Source organism: Gorilla gorilla, chromosome 5 (assembly GCF_029281585.2).
Source record: "Gorilla gorilla gorilla isolate KB3781 chromosome 5, NHGRI_mGorGor1-v2.1_pri, whole genome shotgun sequence".
NCBI lineage: Eukaryota > Metazoa > Chordata > Mammalia > Primates > Hominidae > Gorilla > Gorilla gorilla.
The window spans coordinates 22,829,056-22,850,556 of record NC_073229.2 but is presented as its reverse complement, the minus strand read 5'-3'; the positions used below and the strand labels follow the sequence as shown (position 1 = coordinate 22,850,556).

Here is a 21,501-nt window from a genome sequence, read left to right as displayed (position 1 = left end):
TGTTGGCCAGGCTGGTCTCAAACTCCTGATCTCAGGTAATCCACCCGCCTCGGCCTCCCAAGGTGCTGGGATTACAGGCATGAGCCACCACACACAGCCTAATGCTCATTTTTAATAATGTAATATTTTGAGCTTACAGCCATTATCTATTAACACCACTCCACTTGTTTATTAAAACCTCAATATCCACCTACGGGAAAATGGCTTTCCCTCTACGCTCAGGAAGAGATATATTTGACCGTACTTTGTTCTTGTAGAGTGGTCATAGTTTTGTTGACATAGAGTTCCCTCTCAGATAGTGTCAAAAAAGTGGCATTAAGCATAACGTTAACATTTCTTTCTTATTCTAGGCCAGTATATTACATATACAGTATTAGGAATCTCAAAACCAGTGAGAATATTTTATATTTTCACATTTTTTCCAGTGGCAGTCAGTAAACACATTTTCTTCTGATGAAACCACTTGGTAACCAAGTAAAGCTCAAACACAGGGGTAAACACTTGAGCTATGTTCTTAAGACTAACACAACCAGATTATTTTTCTGTTTAAAGAATTTGAAAGTAACTTACATCCACATACTTAATCTTGTGCAGGAGCAGAATTGTAATGATGTGTTTAAATACCTTATGCCTGATACAGCAAATGTTGAATGTAATATGCTGATAATTGGAGGTATATGTAAATTATTTCCAGAACTACCAAATATTAGCAATTTGCTATAATGGCTATTAAATGAATAATGAAGAAAAGATAAGCATGTGATTAGTCACCAAAACATAAAACTATTGTCCAAAATTTCTTGTGAAGTTAAAAAAAATGAATACTGTATTAGTTTAGTCTATTGATATATATCATTCTTGTGACTAAATGTAACTGAATTTTTACTCCTTCTAGAATAGAAATTGGCTTACGGGTCTTTGTGATTGTATTTGGTTTGTTTGTTTGTTTTAATTAAATAAAAAATTACAGTGTGCCAGGCGCAGTGGCTCATGCCGGTAATCCCAGCTATTCAGGAGGCTGAGGCAGGAGAATTGCATGAACCCGGGAGCCGGAGGTTGCCATGAGCCAAAATCATGCTACTGCACTCCAGCCGGGGCAACAGAACGAGAGTCCGTCTCAAAAAAATTACAATTCAACAGTGGTTTTAACACCACTATGTGCAAAGCATAGCAGGTCCTGTAGGGGAAGTAATGATGGAAAGGGGCCAAGCACTGTCTTAAAGAGATGAGGAACCTGATGGGAGGAGAGACCTGCAGTGAGTCCCCGGGTACAAGGCAGTAGAATGGGTAAGCAGCGTGCCAGGTACAAAGCTCTGGAGTGCAGCTGGCAGTGAACCTGAGCTCGGGGGGGTTGGGAGTAGGGGGACAGGAGTTTGGCATTCTCATTGGTAGAAACCGAATTTTGCTTGCTAGCTGTAATTCTGAAACTACAACTTTACTGGTAATTTCCTTCTTCCTCAATCTAGTAATGTTACCAGAGAATTCCATCCCATGTTCAGTTCCACATACTTCCTTTTAAAGTCACCTTTCTTTTTTTCTTATAGCTCCTCTGTCCTTTTTCCAAAACTTTGTATTCCTTCTTCGATATTTTTATCTTTCCTTTTCTGTGTTTTCCTACTCATGTAGAACATGGGGTTTTGAATTCTATATTTATTATTAGCCTGCCGTTGCAGAAAGGCTTTCCGTCTGGTGAAATTCTATTCATCCTTCAAAGACATCACCTTCCCTGGAAAGACTTCTCAAAGCCCCTGGCTGAGTTACTCCCTCCTTCTCTGTTCTCAGAGCACTGTGTATACTCCTGTTATAAAATAGAGTAATTTATAATATGTCCCCAATACCAGGAGCTTTGTAAAGCTTGTCCTGTTTTCATCTGAATCCTTATAGCCTAAGGGCACCTGGCGCCTCTGCAGAGGAGCGCAGGAGTGAAGGGAGCTGCCCCGCGGGGCCACTTGCCATTGGGTGATAAGAACACAAGGGGCTCATCTCACAGAAGTTCCTTGTTTTGTCCACATCTTAGGGATGCTAAACACAAACAGAATAAATAATTTAAATAATAGTGAAATTTTCCCCAAAACTAATGCTTCAAATGTAAAGCAGTTCTAAATTTAGTCTTCCTAAACAAGAATGAGAGTTTTTTATTTTATTATTTTATGTTTTACATCATGATAGAAAATACATTGTATAGACTGTTTTCAGAAATATGACTTGAAATTAGAGCCAATTGTGGTGACCCATTTTAAACCAAATGAAATGATTAGTTGTAGTTGTTGGGGAGGAGGGGGTGAAAGGGCAGGCTGTAGAACTGCATTGTGACAGAATTTTTAGATCAGACCAAGTTTCACTTGCCTGGGTTCGTATCTTCTCAAAGCCAGTTCTGTGTATGACCGTGACCCAGCACAGGGATCTGTATGGTCTGGGACCATTTGGGAGAAGGGACCATGAACATATTGCAGATCTCTGTTGTAACTAATGGAACTCACACAGCTCAGATGATCAGATGCAAGCTGAGCATGGTGGCATGGGCCAGTAGTGTCAGCTACTGTGGAGGCCGAGGCAGGAGGATCAGTTGCACCCAGGAGTTGGAGTCCAGCCTGGGCAACATAGAGAGACCCTGTCTTTAAAAAGAGAGAGAGAGATTGAGATCTGAGGCACTTCTTAGGATATGTGGCTAGAGGGTTATGTGAGATTCAAGTAAGGTACTTTGAATCAGCCTCCAGCCTCTGAATGTTGAAGGCACTGGCTGGGTAGAAGTTTTGTGCAGATCAGCATTTCCCGCAGTATAATGGGTGTCACTGGGGGTGGGTAAGGTTCTGCAAATGAATCCAGGTCCCTAACTTTTCTTCTCGCGTTCCAGGGCTTCTCCACTGCTTTAATATTCAAGTATTCTTTGTGATTGTTTTGGGAGTAAAGGGAATAAGATGCTGTGCTTCTTCTTCCTCACTTAGGACTAGTATTTTCACATAACACATGCTGGGAAATGCTGGTTCACATGTCAAATCTGACTGTCACCTGCTTTCGGCTTGCAGAAACGCAACTAGGCAATCAGAAGGCCCTCCCCAAATTTGCCAAGTCACTCATTTTTTTTGCCTGCCATTGATCATGTGGGTGAGACCCTCTCTCAGGAAATGGGAGGCAGGGCGTCTTCAGAGAGAAGGCAGTGAGGACGTCGTCCAGTTGAGCCTCTGCATACTGAATGCTGGGGATGGGGCTTCACTTTGTGTGCTAATCCATGGATGAGAGCTCTCTTAAGTATTGTGATAAATACAGAGTATCACACTATTGTGGCCTTTAATGCAGGGTGCACAATTTTAAATTTTTAGTAGGTAGTTAAGATGGAACTCAGTTAAGTTGGTCTACCCTACATTAACATGGATGCTAAACACCCACAGGGAAGCTGCTGTTTGTTGATTCTGAACAGGGCTTATTGGATCATGGAATTACAAACAATACTGAGGCCAAATACCTTCTTGCTCTGAGCATTTATGCGTATAGAAAACTCAGCCTTGGATTTAGGGCAAGTAATGAAAGTTTCATGCAACTCAGAATGAAAGCATGTTGCAGATTTCTGATCCCTGAGGTTTTTAGTGCTAAAATACAAGTGGTGGAGAGTAAACTCCTTATTTCACCATTTGCAACCTGGTATCTACATACTTAAGGACAGCATCCAAACAGCAGCAGTTGCTGAGACCCTGGACTGAAGCAATTAGAAGATACAAAATTTAAAAAGAAAAGACTCCAGTGAGATATGTGAATGGTTTATTACCAGTGCAGCAAATTCTTCCTTGTACTTCTTTGCACTACTGTGAAGTATACTGGCTCCTTTGATGTAATGACTCTCAGTTGCCTGTCTTCCATGTCTTCTAAGCCAGGCATGTTCTCTGTAAGTGTCCAGAAATTGGCACTACCTTTGCGTAGCATCTTTATTTCTAGAGAATTTCCACAGCTGGGCTGTCCAGTCAAGCAGGCAGTTTTCCTCAGAGCTCTGCAGAGTGATTGCAAGTTATAGGGATGACCAGGTTCCTTCAGCCTCAGTGTGCCCTGAAGGGAGAGATGTGATAATCCCACAGGTGAAGACTCCTTTTGCCAATCCTGTGGCAGTAAGAGTCCAGTTTATATTATTCAACAGTTTATTTTGAGGCTGCATTTTTTGGCTTGACCTTCCATGTCTGTTCTTCTTGTGTTTTGACAGATCAATGCCAAGTGCCATTCTGATATTGTTTAGTTAGTATTAAAAAGAAAAAAGTGGCATGGTAACCAGTAACCATTTGTAAATGCAAATGTTTGCTCAATTTTATTCAGTCTCAAAGTCCTCAAGTTCTTTAAAGTAAAAATAAAACCTAACACACAAACACCTACTGGATGATTCACAGGGATGTTATAGAAATAAATTATGTAATGCATGGAAATATTTTGACCTACTTGGAAGAAAGATGCTGTAACAAGTTATTTGTATTATAAATAGCCAAGCAAACAAACTTTGTTTCAAGACAATATGGCACTCCGATCAAAATAACTATCCCTAGTTACGTTACAGTGCGTGGTATTGTATTCCGGGTCTCCTGCTGTTTACGGCATCCCAGCAGATAAAAGAGGCTAAGTGTATTTTCAAATTTATGGAATTTTAGACTGGACAAGACTTTAGAAATGCCACTTCTCTGCAACAGGGAAAATTAAAGCTCTCCAAAGGGAGAAAGGGTTACCAGATTTTTTTAGTAGACACAGGGAGGTGATTCACAGGCTCATCTGCATAAAAATCTACATACGGCATTCAGAGCCCTTTAACTTCAAGAAGTGAAGTAAAGTTAGCTGATGGGCTCTCTTGCCCTGAATTCAATCCAGTATTCAGGGATTGAGGGAACAGAGGCCCAGCTTGTTCCCTTGCTGTCCTTTCAAAACCAGGACACTCGGGAAGCCCAGCAAGGTTTTGAAAATGCTCTGTAGCCTCCCTGAATTCGGCCCTGCAGCCTTTTTCAGTTACCGCCCGGTTTGTAGCTTTCTTATGAATGGTTGAGGTTACTGTACACCTGAAATGTTTGGGGTTTTTGTGGGGTTTTTTATGGTTTTTTATTTTTTTGAGACAGTCTCGCTCTGTCACCCAGACCGGAGTGCAGTAGCTGGGATTATAGGTGCCCGCCACCACGCCCAGCTAATTTTGTATTTTTAGTAGGGACGGGGTTTCTCCGTGTTGGCCAGGCTGGTCTCAAACTCCCGATCTCAGGTGATCCGCCTGCCTCGGCCTCCCAAAGTGCTGGGATTATAGGCCTGAGCCATGGCGCCCGGCCTATTTTTTCAGACAGTTTCACTCTTGTTACCCAGGCTGGAGTGCAGTGGCGCAATCTCGGCTCATTGCAACCTTCGCCTCCGAGGTTCAAGTGGTTCTTCTGCCTCAGCCTACCGAGTAGCTGGGATTACAGGCATGCATCACCATGCCTGGCTAAATTTTGTATTTTTAGTAGAGATGGGGTTTCACCATGTTGGTCAGGGTGGTCTCAAACTCCTGACCTCAGGTGATCCACCCACCTCGGCCTCCCAGAGTGCTGGGATTATAGGCAGGAGCTACTGTGCCTGGCTGAAACATCTGTTTTTAAAGCTATATAATTTCATAATTTATGTAGCCAATTCTCTATTTTTGAAAACTTAGGTGGTTTCTATTTTTAATGCTTATAAATCTAAAACGAACATCATTCTATATATATCTGCATATTTCAGGTTATTTCTGTAGGATAGATCCCTAAAAGTAGGATTACTGGGTAAAATATTAAGAACATCAGTATCCATCCATTAGTATACTGTTTTCTTCACAGGAAGTACCAGTCCGTGCTCACACCAGCAGGGTGTACCTGTCCCTTTGTCTTTTCAAAAACTGCAGGTAATTTGATGGACACAAAATGATGCCTCATTTAAATTTTCATTTGTTTGATTGTGACTGAGGCTGAACATTCACACATCTATATCTGTCTGTTTCATCACTCTGTGGTCTCTTGTGAGTTATTGTTTTATGCCACTAATTTATTTACTGTGGTCTTATTGTCTTCTCAATTTATATGTGCTATTTGTATTCTAAGGATATTAATATTTTGTGATATTTGTTTCTAACTGTCTTAGGTCTTTAAAGATGAATAGGAGTTAGCCAAGAATCCAGCTGGAAAAGGATGCTCCATCCTTTTCTCCTGGAGAAATAGCAGGCCTCCAGGAGAGAAAACCAGGGAGACTGCAAGTCTTCCAGGATGGCCGGAGTTGGTGGTCCTTGCTGGAAGCTGCTAGATGGAGTGGGAGAGATGAGCAGGAATCCAGAGAGTCCTGTAGGCCATCCATGCCAATGCAGTTGACCGTTATCTCAAGAAAATGGAAAACCATTAGGCAATTTTAAACAGGGAAGTGTGTAATAGGTTTTATTCACAACGACCCAAAAACCCGAAGCTTTGATCTCCAAAATGGATTTTCTCATGGTAATTTCACCTGCCACTCCACGAGCCTCCATTGGTTGCCCTCTTCCTTTTTAAAACAATTAAACTCAATTATTTCACTTAGTCCTTTTATTAATAGCTCTTTCCCTTGAAATGCTCTCATCCATTTGTCTTTTCTTAAGACATGTTTGGCGCTGAACTATTTATAGGAACACTTGAAGCAGAGTTGAAAAGTTAGATGACCTTTTTAAGCTTTGTGATGCCAGAGACAATTTTTTTTTAATGCCTCTTCAAATGGACAACCACTCGGCTTTATACCAAGTACTTAACAAAGGTTGGATAGGGCTTATCGACCTGTGGAGGAGGAATAGCCTAGGGTTGAAAATCACAGGCTCTAGAGTCAACTGGGTTCAGAACCCAGCTCTGCCACTTACGAGACATGCGATCTTGGCCTACATTTTTGAAATCTCTCTGAGTTGTAGTTTGTGAGGATTAAATGAGATCAATATGTATCAAGTACTTAGCACACTACTCTGTGCTTGGTATGTGTATCAGAAATTGATGATATTCTTTTGTTATCCTATTGTACCCTCAAAACAGCAATGCAAATGACTGTGGAAAGCAGCCCTTTTCTTTGAAGATTTGAAAATAGGTATCTGAGGATGTGCTTATCTGTATTCCATTCGATATTAACTGCTTAAAATTCTTTCTTTGTCCTTAAAGTATTCTTTCTCTTAACTTGGAGTCCAGGGTTTTATAAGTAGATATCTTGGCATTGTCCTCTGGTTGTTAAATTTCAACGATGAGTCTTCTCAATTTTTTATAATCACTTCTGGGACATTTCCTTCCATTATAAATTTAATTACCCATGCAGTTCAGTTTGTTCACACTTATTATTCATAGGTTATACACCTTTGCCCTATTCTGAAGGTTAATTTTTTTCTTACATATTTCTCACCAACGTATTTAATTTTTCCATGCTTTAGATTTGAATTTCTAGTTTGTCTTCTGTTTTCTTTAATTCAATGTTATTGCTTCTGTCAGCCATGTACATATTCTCTAGCATTCTAATCTTTCTTTTTTTTTCTTGTTTTCCTTTTCTTAAAAGTAGGCAAATGTAATATAACTTCTATACTTTTTTTTAATTTACTTTAATAGTCAACTTACTGAGGAATAGTTTACATACAATCAAGTGCATCCATTTTAAGGGTACAGTTCAATGATTTGACAAACCTAAGGGCATGTGAAAACACCGCCCCATTCAAGAGAGGGACCACTCCATTACCTCAAACCAGTCCCCTTGGGCCCTTTGTGTTAACTTGGAATGGCTTCTGTTTCTTATTTCATCTCTTTATCTACAGATCTTGTCACCCCCCGAACCTGAGACCAGTACCCTAGTTATTCTCCACTGTATTCCCAGCTCCTGGCATAATGCTTTTATGCCAGGCATTTAGTATGTATTTCTTGGATAAATTGTAATTGTGAATTTTGTAATCATTGCCTTCTAAAAGTTGTTTGAATCTTTTTGCTGCAAACCCTTTTTTCATTGTTTTGTTTTCATTATTGATTATTGGTTTTTTCTTGAAGGTCTTTTTGATATTGCCTATGATATTTTGATAAGCTCATTTATTCATTAAACATGTATTGAATATCTTCTCTGTGCCAGACACATACAGTGGTGAGCCAGAAAGATTAAAGTTCCTGCTATGTGGGGCTTACATTGAACCAGGAGCTCACATTATCAGAAAGAAGCTTTCTGCTCTTCTTCACTCTGTTATATACCCAGAGTCTGTGTGACCTTCAAATGATCCTTGAGCTTCCTCTCCATAGGCATCATGATCCATTTGATTATACACCACACACATACACACACCATAACCCCAAGGCTGTTAAATAACTTGGAGAGAGAAGAGCCTGAACCAAGATTGGGGCTGAGGAGTTGGAGAAGTAGAGGTGATTCAGAAGGGATGTGGAAAGTTACGATTCGAAGATTTGTGATTGGTTGCATATAGGGAGTTCTGGGAAAGGAAAGAATTTAGGATGAGTCTCTAAGTATTTGACTTGGGCAGTTGACTGCATGAAGATTCTCCTACCTGAGGAAGGAAATACTGGTCATCATGAGCACTTCAGGTTTTTGTTTGTTTGTTTGTTTGTTCTTGAGACATTGTCTTACCCTGTAGCCCAGGCTGGAGTGCAGTGGCGCGATCTTGGCTCACTGCAACTTCCGCCTCCGGGTTCAAGCAGTTCTCCTGTCTCAGCCTCCCAGGTAGCTGGGATTACAGACGCGCGCCACCGCACCCAGCTAATTTTTGTATTTTTAGTAGAGACGGGGTTTCACCATGTTGACCAGGTTGGTCTCAAACTCCTGACCTCGTGATCCGCCCACCTTGGCCTCCCAGAGTGCTGAGATTACAGGCATGAGCCACCGCGCCCAGCCGGGCACTTCGGTTTTGAATGTATTCACTGGAAGGGTCTATATTTTAGTTGACAAGTCCAAAAGGCAATTGGGTATATGGATTTGGACCTCAGAAGGAAGGTCTGGACTAGAGAAATATTGGTAGCCAATGGCATCTATATGGCAGGTGAAACCTTTGACAGATGCAATTACTGGCAGAGATCTTATGAATAAGAAAAATGGTTCACATATGTGCCCTAGAGAATACAGCATGTAAGGGGCAGCAGAATGAGATGAGCCCACAAAGGAGCTTGGGAAGGAGTAGCTAGGCCAGATACAGTGGCTCACACCTGTAATCCCAGCACTTTGAGAGGCCAAGGCGAGAGGATCACTGGAAGTCAGGAGTTTGAGACCAGCCTGGGCAGCATAGTGACACCCTCTCTCTACAAAATGAAAATTAGCAGGTCATGGTGGCATGCTGCTGTATTCCCAGCTACTTGGGAGGGTGAGGCAGAAGGATCGTTTGAGCCCAGGAGTTTGAGGCTACAGAGAGCTATAATAGGGCCATTGCACTTCAGCCTGGGTGACAGTGAAACCCTGTCTCTGAAAAAAGAAACCTAAAACTGGAGGTCTGTGTATTGCAATGAGTGCTCTTTAGACATTAAGACTTGAATGTGAAGACTTGACCTCCAGAAATTAACAAGTAACAGTATCATGGAGGCATGCAACACAGTATTGTCAGATGGCATGGCCTCAAGGAGGCATAAGGGTGAATCAGTGATCTGAAAGCAGCAGCAGGCTCCCGGAATACACCAGCACCCTCCTCTGGGCCCTGTGGAATATGGGGACATGCTAGAATTTAGCAGCTTCCTCTTGCACATTTCAGTTAAGGCAAGTAGGTGGAGGATGTGTCCTTCCAAGTCATTGGAGGTAGATGAGTTTGCCCCACAGAGGCCAGTAGAAAGGATTCAGCTTTTATTGTTCCTAGGATACTTGAGTTCAGGTTGCAGAGGACCAAGAAAAGGCACGGATGTGTTTATAGGATGGGTACACAGAGAAACCAGCACTTGAGATGCTGATGAAGATGACAGAAATGAAAGGCATTACATTAGGTGGTTTCCACATCACACATTGGATGCTAAAGCTGATATGAGCCTCTAAGTGCTCAGAGGCTGTGATTATGGCTGCATTTGGTGTTTCTGGGAGGGGACAGAGTAAAGCAGAACCTCAAGCACTGAAGAGCTTTCGTTACTGCCTGCTGTGCAGCAGGGAAATTGGAGTTTTGAGTGGAGGAATCTCAGAAAAGAGTATAATCCTTGCAATGGTAAAAAGAACCTGTGGGCACTTGAGATCTAATGACAGAATGAAGAGCAAAGGCTGGGGTGGAGAAGGAAAGCCAAATGGGAGTCTCCTGCGCAAAGAAGCACCAAGAAACTGCCAAGCTTCAGGAGAGTGGAAAGGGCAGTGTGTGTGCGAGCATCATCACCTCGCTGTTTCTGTGGCTGTGGGGCTGATGCTTTGTATTTGGTTGTGTTGCCCTTTCTGCGATAGTTTTTCATGCCGTATTTCAGACAGCGTCGACTCATTAGGATCGTCCTAATGCACGGCATTGTGTAGCACCTAGCTGCCATTTTCACGGCAACATCTGCAAATTTTTCTTTGAAATGTTCTTGCTCAGTGGTATGGTCAAGAGGCTGATAGCCAGAATCTGCAAAAAAGAAAAGCAAAGAAAAAAAAAAAGCAAATGATAAAAACCAGGGCAGGGCCGGGATTGAAATAACTGGTGATTAGCCCCCTCCCACCAAATTTGAAGATTCACTCAGATTTTTGATGACTTTCACAAAGCTGTGATCATTCGAAATAAGAATTCTTACAACTAAGGAAGAAACTGTTCATGCAGTAGTAGTTTTGTGGTTCTGAGCCAGTGAAATATTTTCCCTTAGGGCAAAGAATAACACTGGGTGCTTTAAGTGAGGCAGAAAGAGCAAGAAAGAGAGGAGGGAACCATTACAGCATTCATCTCGAAAGTGCATCGAAAATTTGAATCATGACTCTTGATTGCTTTAGACACATTTAATTCCAAGATTTAGAGCGCTTTTCTTTAGGTAAGGACTTTGGAGAGCTGGGGAGACAAACAAGTATACATAGCAGAATATCCTGACCCTGGGCCTTGAGCTCAGTTGATATAAATTGTTGAGTGTTTTAAGCTATTTTCTCATTTCCTTAAACTTTGGAAGACCTTAGGTCTTTACATTCCAAACAGTACTCCTTTTTTCCTAGCTATTCCAAGCTAGTTAACTAGCTTTTAGAAAAATGAGTTTAGCAATGGCTACTGTTGCCCATTTTGTTTTTCCAAGAAGCCCATGCAGCATACGAAATGAAAAATTGAAACAATAGATGATTCCTGGAGGTAAATTCATGTTATAAACCAATTTTGCCTGTGGAACAAATATTAGAATTAAATTATTTTGTCCCCTCTTTGCTGCCATCATTGCCAAAAAAGAAACTGCTTTGGAGGAGTATGTGGGTGTCAAGAAGAACAGTGATACTGTGTTTTATAAATAGCCATTAGGCTATGCAAGAAAGTGTGCCAGAAATTGCTGTTAATTTACCTAGCTGCTATCTAAAATCTTGTTAGATTAGCAGCTGCACCTGAGGAGAGTCTGTATCTGATGTATTCTATTTGTAAAATCCTCCCATATCCCTTTAGAAGTGAATGAGCCCCAGTTATTTAGCAGCTGCTAGTACATGGATTCCATGCCTAATCGCTGTAGCCCTTTAGGATTGATACTGAGCGCTCAGCAGCTCCTCTGAAATACTCCAGCTGGTTCACAGAGGGTTAAGATCAAAGTCTCAGCAGTGTCTTACATTCTGAAAGTACCAGTTCCTAAACTCTTCCCTTCTCCTTTATGATTCCTAGTATCATAAGATTTAGTTTTACTCTTGCTTTTAAATGCAAATAGACCTGACATTTGAATTTTTTAATGTAAAATGCCTTTTTACTTTAAAAAACTTTATCTAAAACAATTTGTCCTTTTTAAGATAAAGTTTCCCAATAAGTTATATGAGCTCCCAACACCCCGTCCCTGCTGCTCCCAAGGAAATTTGTATCCCTTCCTCTCATTTCTTTGCCTGTATTTCCATTCTTCTATTGCTAAATATTACTACTGGCATCACATGGATTCTTTAACCGGTGCTCCAAGTTAAAAACAGAGCAGTCTGTGATCATTAAGAAGGCGAGAGAACCAGGCACTGTGGTGTGTACTTGTAATCCTAGCTCCTTGAGATGCTAAGGCAGGAGGATAGCTTGAGCCCAGGAGTTTAAGACCAGCCTGGGCAACGCAGCAAGTCCCCATCCCCCAAAAAGTTTTTTTAATTAGCCAGGCGTGGTGGTGGGTGCTTATAATCCTAGCCACTTTGGAGGCTGAGGCGGGAGGATCACTTGAGCCCAGGAGTTTGCAATTGCAGTGAGCTATGATCATGACACTGCCTGGGCAACAGAGGGACACCCCATCTCTAAAAAAGAAAAAAAAAACATAGAGAAAATGGTGTCTCACATGCCTGACTCAGTCTGCTTCTCCTTAGTCTTATGCCTTTCAATCTGGAGTAGTTGGGGTAGAGCTAGAGATAGGCCATAGCCATCTGAGTATGAGGCTGTGTCTAAGGACTGCTGAGCTGTCTCTTGTGGCTAATTATCCACACCACTCTACCTTCTGTACACACACTGTGGTGTGACTGTAAGGATGCAGGATGAAGGCAAGGTTATGGCATGAGGAGAGGGAATAGTAATTGCATTAAGGCATAACAAGTCTTAAGAAGAATAGCTTTCATTTATTGAGTCTTTCTACATAACAGGCTTTGGGCCAAATTCCAGACACACATTATAAAGCCTAATCCTCCCAGCAGCCCTTAGCAGTATTATGCCTTTTTGACAGATGAGGAGACGCGGCCTTATGTTAAGAAGCTTACCCAAGTTCACACAAACAGTAGAAGCTGGAGCAAGGCTACAAACCCAAGCCTGTCTGATGGGCAAGCCTTGCTCTGGAACTGCTGTCCTGTACTGCAAGTGACCTGTCTGGTTGGGGGTGGGTGGTAGGCGTGTGCACTTTCAAGATGGAGGTAAAGAAAGCGTGTTGGCCTAATTCCACAGGTTCAACTGGTGGGATCCTAATGTGGACAACAGAAAGGGAAGTGAGAGCCAGAATATGGGACAAGGACTGGAAAGCATAGGTCACTATCTGGGTACATGCAAATGCGATCGTCATGTAACCTCTGAATTTTTTCTTCCTTTCTTTTAAGACAGGGTCTCACATTGTCGCCCAGGCTGAAGTGCAGTAGCACCATCATGGTTCACTGCCACTAACCTCTGAGTTCTTGATTTGTCTCTGTACACTAAAGGTTCAATTATCCATGTAAATGGAATGAAGCCAGATGTGAATAATGCTAAAGAACCAATAATCTAAGGAACACTTCAGTAGCAGTTTGCCATTTGTATGTGACTTGTTGAGTAGATTTATTTTCCTAAATCTGTTTGCTTAGTCATCCCAGAATGGTAATGGATCGGCCTGCGCCACGAGCAAAGATCAAAGTGGATTATCCATAGGGGAAGATTAGACAGTTAATTCTAAAGGAAAAACTTTAAAATTCATTTGAAAGCATAGCCTCAGACACGCTGACACCTTTTCTTTTTTTTCCTCTGAATTCATTTAGAACATATGCTGTCAGGAGGATAAGAGATGCCTTCAGAGAAAATAAAAATGTAAAGGATCCTGTAGAAATTCAAACCCTAGTGAATAAAGCCAAGAGAGACCTTGGAGTAATTCGTCGACAGGTAAGATGGTTCAATGATGTACTGTTTTTCATTAAGAGCTTTAAACTTTGACATATTCCCCTTGATTAGACAGCAGTGCTTTTGGTGTTGGTGATTTACAGAGCAGGATCATGAAACTCTGTTCCTTGTACTAATACAAATATGTAAAGGTGAACTCTCATATTTTCAGATTCAAGTTGAACTTAAAATACCAGCTTTCCAGAATTTCCGGGGAGTGTATCCTTCTGGAAAGCTGATACTTTAAGTATGAGAAACTTCTGCATTAATTTTTTTGAAAGCTAAGTTTTTGTAAGATGTATTGCACATGTATACTTGGATATATTTCAGAGTATAAATATATTCTCCCTTTCCTAGTATTTTTAATCATAATTCAGGATAAACAGAACGTGGCCCTTTTCTTGAAGACACCAGTGTGGGTGGTGAACCTGAATTACGTTGCCACATGGGGGGTGCATCTGCAGGTGCAGATGGTGTAAAGTACAGCTGCTTGGGTGCTGACCCCATAAAGGAACCTGGAGGGTGTGTTAGTTTTCGTTTTGTGGAAGTGCCAAGGATCACCTTGACTTGTGCTTCCTTTTCTCATTCTCATGAGGTGGGTGGAGCATGTGCAGCGGCATGATCTCCTGCGTGGTCTGATAACATCCGCAAGAGTAATTAGAACGTCAGAGGTTAAAGTCACCGTCCACTGATGGGTTTTCTTGCTTTCTAAAAAACACCCTTTTCACTGTTTTTCTTTGACTTAGCAGCAATCACGCAATAAACTCCATTTCTGCTTCCGTTCATGTTTCTCTTTTACTTGCAGGAAATTTGCTTATAAAGTGTGGAGGGGGAAACTCTTTATCATTTTTGTAAGTTATGCTGTACTGTTTTGAAAGGGCTTCTTTAGCATCAAGAGATGCCAGCTTGGCTGACATTAAATTAGATAATAATCTTTCCCTGACCCTTCTTCATGCTTGACTCTAAAAAGAATTCAAAAAAGAAGCAATATTTGAAACTATAATTTATAGTTTATGTCAAGATTAAAGGTCTTGTTATATTGCCTACATAATGTAACAGTTCTTTCTAGAATAGCATTTCGGATTCTCATAGCCATCCTTGAGTTCTACAGCTATTTAGTAATAGAGTAACTGCCACACTCAGACAGGCCTAGGAAATGATCTCTAACTAAAGCCATGAGGATAGTAGGGTACTCAGAAAAGAAACTGATCTGCACATTTATGTATACTTTGAGAGTGGCATTTATGTGAGTCAGCATTTTGAAAACTCTAGAACAATGGCATTTCCAGTCACCAGTAGTTGAATTTTATGAGGTCCTTTAGCAGTGGAGCATAGAAGAACAAGCAGCTGAGTTCTTATTTTGCATAAACTCAGAAAGATTTTGTTCTTTGGCACTTACTCTGTGTAGAGGTTGGCAAAACAGGCAGGTTTTATCTTTAGCGTAAAATTATCCAGAGTATAAACTGCCTAGAAAAGGGGGATTGTAAATAATCTGTGTCATCATTTCTCCCGCTGTATCTAATTGTCTGTGTCACTTCTTGGTTTGAAATGCTCAAACTACCCTTGCAAAAAAAAAAAAAAAAAATTAAACTGGCCCTCATCTGACATCCCAGTGAGTTCCCCTCCCAGGACAGACTCACTGGAGCAGTGGCATGTGCAGGACAAGGGCGCCCTCCCCAGGGCAGCCTGGCCACTGCACGTTCCTGATGGAGAATACACAGAGCGACCTTGCAGAACAGCTTGCTGTCACCACCTCAGGGATGAAAGCATTCTCATCCCTTCAGAGAACCAGTTAGACAGCAGCAGCTGGGAAGTTTCTACTCACTTCCCTTTCATGTCAAGACTCTTCCTGAATCCACATGCAGCCTTTACCATAGTTAGGGCGTAAGGCACAGTGGCTCCCCAGGCCATCTGGCTGCAAGCTGGCGTAAGTTGCCTTTGGACTAACAGCCTATGGCAAGGTGGAGAGTCTGTATTCTTGCACACTGTCCTCTGTAACTGGCTGCTGTAGCAGCCTTCTGACCTGTCCTCCGGGTGCCCCTGCCCCCACTCCACCCCACACATGGTCTGTTTTCCACACACCACCACCACAGTGATCTTTTTCAAAAGAAAGATCAGGCCACTGCCCCGTTCAACCCCTTCAAGGCTCTTGCTTCGTGACACCCTAACTTAAAACCTGAAGCCTGTGTGAGGTCCCCAGAGGCCCTCCATTGCACTCCTCTCCCTCACGCTCCCTATTTCCTTGAACTTCTTGCTCCCATCTCAATGCTTGTACACCACCTGCCTGGAGGAGTCCCTCCAAATGTTCCTGTAGCTCCCTCCCCATTCCACCCAGGCCTGTGCTCAGATTTCACCTTCCCATAGGGGCCCCCCTGGGACCGCACTATCTAAAACAGACTCTCTCTCTCTCCCCTGCCCTGCCTTAGTTTTCCTGACAGCACTTATCAGTACCTACTATGACATTACTTGTGGCCTTGTCTATTTTCTCCCTCTTCTGCAAAACGGCAGGGGCCATGAGGACAGGGATCTCCCCTGTCGCTGTCATCATCTCCACTGGGTGGCGAAGAGCATGGACTCTGGGGCCAGCCGGCCTGTGTTCACATCCTGACTCAGCCTACTAGCTATGTGACCCTGAGCAAGACATTTAACCTCTCAGTGCCTAGTGCAAACTGCAGATGAAAGTAAGCCCTACTTCATGCGTTGTAGTGAGGATCAAGTACACTAACATATGCAAAGCCCCCGGGATAATGCTAGCACATAGGAAATGTTATGCAAATGCTTGCTGTTATTATCCACAGGATCTAGAACATCCCACATAGAGCTGGCTCTTAGTAAGTTTTCACTGACTAAATAAATGCATGAAATGTGTTCCCTGAGATCATACATCTCAGTCGCAGGGTCTATACCACCAAAATCAGGGTGTCTTTTTGGCCACCCACAGTCTCCCTCCTGAAGGAATGAACCATGAAAGGAACATGGAAATCTGATGGGGATCGTGACATATTAACCCTCATGGAGTTGTGACACTCTTCATATCACGTCTGTCTTCCACTTGATGATTTGGACTCCAAGCCCCACCCACCCAGGTGCACATGGATCCCAGCTTCATGGTTCCACCAGTGAGGAAGCCCACAGCCACTTTTCCAGCTGCCAGACATGCACGCCATAAAGGCAGTGCTCACACTGAAATCCTCCACCCACAACACTTACCTGCTCACCCTGCTTTCCACTCATTCTTCGGAGGGTGGCTTCTTCGGTCACGTGAGTCAGCTGTGGTGCTAATGATACCCCTCCATCCTCCCGTCCCATAACCCTAGTAAGTTTTGCTTTTTAAAATAAGTCTCTGGACAAAAATGAACTGGTTTTCTGGGTAGAGAAACCGAGATGCAGGAAAGCTGGAAGCCTTGTCTAAGGCCACATGGCCAGGCGTGAGCTCAGGTCTTCTGGCTCCTTAGAGCAAACTCAGAAGTTCAAGGACATGGGCTCCTGAGTCAGTAGAAACTGAAGGATAGTCTTAAGTCATCCTCCCATTTTGTTCCGATGGTATTTAAGGACCACTTCAACTCTCCTCAGAGGTCATTCATTCTTCCTTTATGTCCTTAATGTGCAAGATCTTCAGTCTTCATTGTGGCAACCCTGAGGGATTCTAGATACATCAGCATTTATTAGCCTTCACGCAGCCCTTAAGGATTACTCTCATTCCAAGAAGTGGCAGCTTGTTTTTCTTTCATGATAAGCAAGTCAGCCTCCTTTTGCCCATTTTCCATGATTATGGCCCACTCAGTAGAAGCCAGACATACACTTGTTCTTTCCTTAACATTCTTGGACCACGTCTCCCCTGGAAAATTACCATCCAGTCTGTCAGTCTCGAATCTCTTTCCAACTTCATGCCTCATGTCATATCCCAGAATTAGCAGAGACATTCTTCTACCTCTTGATAAAGTGCCATTATTTCCATATAAGATGATTCTGTAAAGCCAGCTGACCCTGAAAGCTCTTATAGGTTCTCCCTCTCTGCGGAAAGCAAGTTCTGGGCTAGCCCCCACTAAATCTAATTTCCCTATCTGCCTCCCAGGTGAGATCAGAAAGATTTGAGAGGGCTTTTATGTCCAGACCAGCTGGAGCCAGAAAGAATGGACAAACCTGGGTGGTTTGTAGGCTTGGGCAGATAGCTCTCAAACAGTCTGAGCAGCAAAGAAGCACCAAAGGATTTCTACCCCAGACAATTAACAAGGCTTCTTAGGTGTTTTACATCAGGAACAGCAAAAAGGCAGCCAGATTTTGCTTTTGTCTTTGTACTTTGCTCCATTTTGCTCTTCTAAATAAAGATACTCCTCTGGACCCTATTTGCAAGGCATTAGTTAGAATAACTGTCAGTAAACTGCCCTGGCTTATTGTAGCTCTGCAGTTTGCCACACCCCTTTGGTTTTTAAACAACTCTAGTGTACCTTGTTTTGTGTCACTATTTCCTGTCTGTTAGCACCTGCTCTTCGAGCATCTTCTAGAGACCTGCAGCATCAGCATCACTGAGGCGCCTTCCTTCCCTGTGTAGTTCATAGAGATTTAGTGTTCACCAAAGAGAAAATATTTTCTAAGCATTTTGAAATAGAGTTGTAATCTTTGTTATAGAGCTAGCTTCATAGCCTCATGTCTAGAGAAAACAGTAAAATAGAGTGTTGGGAATGGGAAACAGGAATGGGAATGCAGCACCAGAGAAGTTGCCAGAACTGGGTTTCTGGATTCTAATGAGATTCCCCTGAACACATGAATTAAGATCATGATTTCAGGAATATTCAGCAAAATCTAAGTATTTGGATGAAAAAATATATTGTTACTATAGTACATAATTGTGCAGTAAGAAGATAAACTGGATGTGTTCTAATTCTAGATAATGGTAGGGTTTTGGAGTCATGCCCATCTTCCCGTCAGCTTTTCAGGGGTCACTGTTTTCTACCACAGCAGCTGTTCTTAAGCTTGTGCTTTTTTAGTTAAGGAACTCAAAATAGTGGATGTATTACACCCAAGTTCTGAATCTGCAGTTGTAAGAAATTAAGAGCAGACACTATGTACAGCCATTAAAGATCATTGGAAAGGGGTTAATATTACACGTAGCATCCATTTTTGTTAATGTAAGTGTGAGATGAAGCATTTTCAGTGTTTCTTAGCTTACACTTTTTTTTTCCTTTTGTAGATCGCTAAGCAAAGTAATTTGCTGAATTTATTGATGTTTGGGGTAGTGGTAGTTGAGTCTCTGAAACCATACTTATTTTTACTTTTATTTGCTATTATATGGTTCAGTGTTTGAATGTGCTGTTGTGAAATTAGAAGCTAGTGAATCACGACCAGGCCCTCTCTCATTGTCAGTCACTGCAATATCCGCTCCAGTTCCCTAGATGGTGGTTAAAACTTTAATGAAAGTGATATCTTACCCACAGTTCTCATCCTTTTACAACAGCCTGAGAAAAAGTAGGTATGTTTGAGGTCCTTTGCAGGAAAACAGATAGTGCACCCCATATCTCTCCACTTGTATGCATTTACCTTAAGTGTTATTAATATTTGATAGTTTGAGAGAATTTATAAAATTTATATGCCTATTGTTTTAGTGGAATAAAGGGAAGTCAATCCCTATCTAAGGGACATTTAAAATACATGAAAATGATTATATACTATTCACAATAGCCAAAAGGTAGAATCAATCCAAATGTCCATCAACAATGAATGGATAAACAGGATATAGTATATACATACAATAGAATATTATTCAGCCTTAAAAAGGAACAGAATCCTGCTACATGTTACAATATGGATGAACCTTGAGGACTTAACACTAAATGAAATAAGCCATACACAAAAGGATACTGTATGATTCCATTTATATGAGGTGTCTAAAGTAGTCAAATTTGTAGAAATGGAAAGTAGAATGATGAATAACAGGGGCTGGAGGAGGAGAAAAAGGCAAACTGTTTAATTGGTGCAGAGTTTCAATTTGGGAAGATGAAAAAGCTCTGGTCACGTTTCACAACAGTGTGAATATACTTAACGCTGCTGCACTAAACGCTTCAAAATAGTTCAGATGATACATTTTATGGTTTGTGTTTTTTCCACAATAAAAATAAATCCCTTCTTTTTCAAAACGAATTATAGCCAGTCATTGTTTGTTTTTTTTTAATTGGAAGCATGAAATTAAATTCTTCAGATGCGGTATTTAGGGATAGGAAGCTTAAGTCATTTGAAGCTTGAACTAGTGAATTTACATCCGCGAGCCCTCTGTTTTCTCATCTGTAAAACCAAAGGATTATACTGTAATTTCTAAGGCTGCTGCCAGTTCTAAAATCCCATGGTTCAACATTCACATAAATATCTGTCCCCTTCTTCTCTATTTACAGAAACTACTGATACATGTTAGACTGAATTACTCTATGCCTGGTTTTCCTTGGCCATTTTTCACCAAGAACTTAACACTACAGAGTTTAGGCTGCAGATGAACAAAGTTATATGCCAGCTATATATTTATATCATTATAGATTCCAAAGACTTCTCTTCATCTAGCCTTTCTGTTAGAAGGAAACCCAAAAAATTGAATTATTTCATTCATATTGTTAGCACCTCTGCTGTTAGCCTTCTTCCTTCCTGGTAGAAGATGTGTTACCAGTACTAGAATATATCTCTGATCAGACAGTTTTCTTCCAAAGAAAATGAAATAATAGTTGAAGAACAATAATGTAATAACTCATAGGCAAAGAGAGATTTAAATGCTCTTCCCAAGCCCCATCTTCATGTTTATACTAGTGTCTTGGTTTGACTTCTCCCTGTTCCCTGGTTGGCTTCTCAGCTATGTTCCACATCATCTGCTGGATAACTAACACACACTGTATCGTTTACAATTCCATTGCCCAAGGTTTCTTTTCCTAGATATTTACTGAGCACCCACTCTATGCCGTATAGTTATGAAATGGGGAGTTACCATGGAATTATGAGGTCCTTCCAACCTTGTAGAAGTTCTTTCTCATTTTGACTCTTCAGGGACCTAGCACTCTTCCCACTTCTAATGTCCCATCTGTTCGCTCATTTAATAGAACAGGGATAAAGTTTAAAAGCATACCCCAGCAGCACTTTCCCCTATACCTTTATAAATCAACTACAATTAAATCAAAGGATCAATCTACATATTTAAAAAGTAATAATAGGCTGGGTGCAATAAAAATGTAATAATAGGCTATTGTAATAAAAAAAGTAATAATAGATTCACACCTGTAATCTCAGCACTTTGGGGGGGCCAAGGTGGGTGGATCACTTGAGGTCAGGAGTTCCAGATCAGCCTGGCGAACATGGTGAAACCCCATCTCTACTAAAAATACAAAAAAAATTAGCCAGGTTTGGTTGCAGGCACCTGGAATCCCAGCTACTTGGGAGACTGAGGCAGGAGAATTGTTTAAACCTGGGAGATGGAAGTTGCAGTGAGCCAAGATCGCGTCACTGCACTCCAGCCTGGGCAACAGAGTGAGACTCCATCTCAAAATTAATAATAATAAAATAAAAAGTAATAATATACCCATCAGAGGTAAAGGAGATTTAAATACTCTGTCTTGGACTTCAATAAAAATCCTCAGGAAAGCAACATGAATTTATATACAATGACCAGAACTGCCCCCTAAGTGAACCCTATATCTTTTGGATATAAGAAGTTTTTCCAGATGAGTGGAAAATTCCCCAGCCCCCTGTCGAAGTTTAAGAAAGCAAGGCAATGAGACAGTTTGTTTAGTTTTATAGCTTGGCCCCTCTATGACATTCATTTGTTCAGTCTATTTAATATGTAATTCCTCTGCAGCTATAAAAAGATGTCTTCAAATAGGAATTTGAACTAATTTTCT

The 21,501-nt window shown here is 41.4% G+C and overlaps 1 protein-coding gene across 4 annotated transcripts in view; it reads left to right on the top strand.

The window, feature by feature from the left end:
- The window catches only part of LYRM4 (LYR motif containing 4), a 148,930-nt gene that overhangs the window by 24,818 nt on the left and 102,611 nt on the right, over nucleotides 1-21,501 (top strand). For all 4 annotated transcript variants that reach the window (XM_019029612.4, XM_019029614.3, XM_063707303.1 and 1 more), the window contains exon 2: nucleotides 13,513-13,633. In XM_019029612.4, the coding sequence (XP_018885157.1) occupies nucleotides 13,513-13,633 (121 nt within the window). The remainder of the gene's footprint in view (nucleotides 1-13,512; nucleotides 13,634-21,501) is intronic.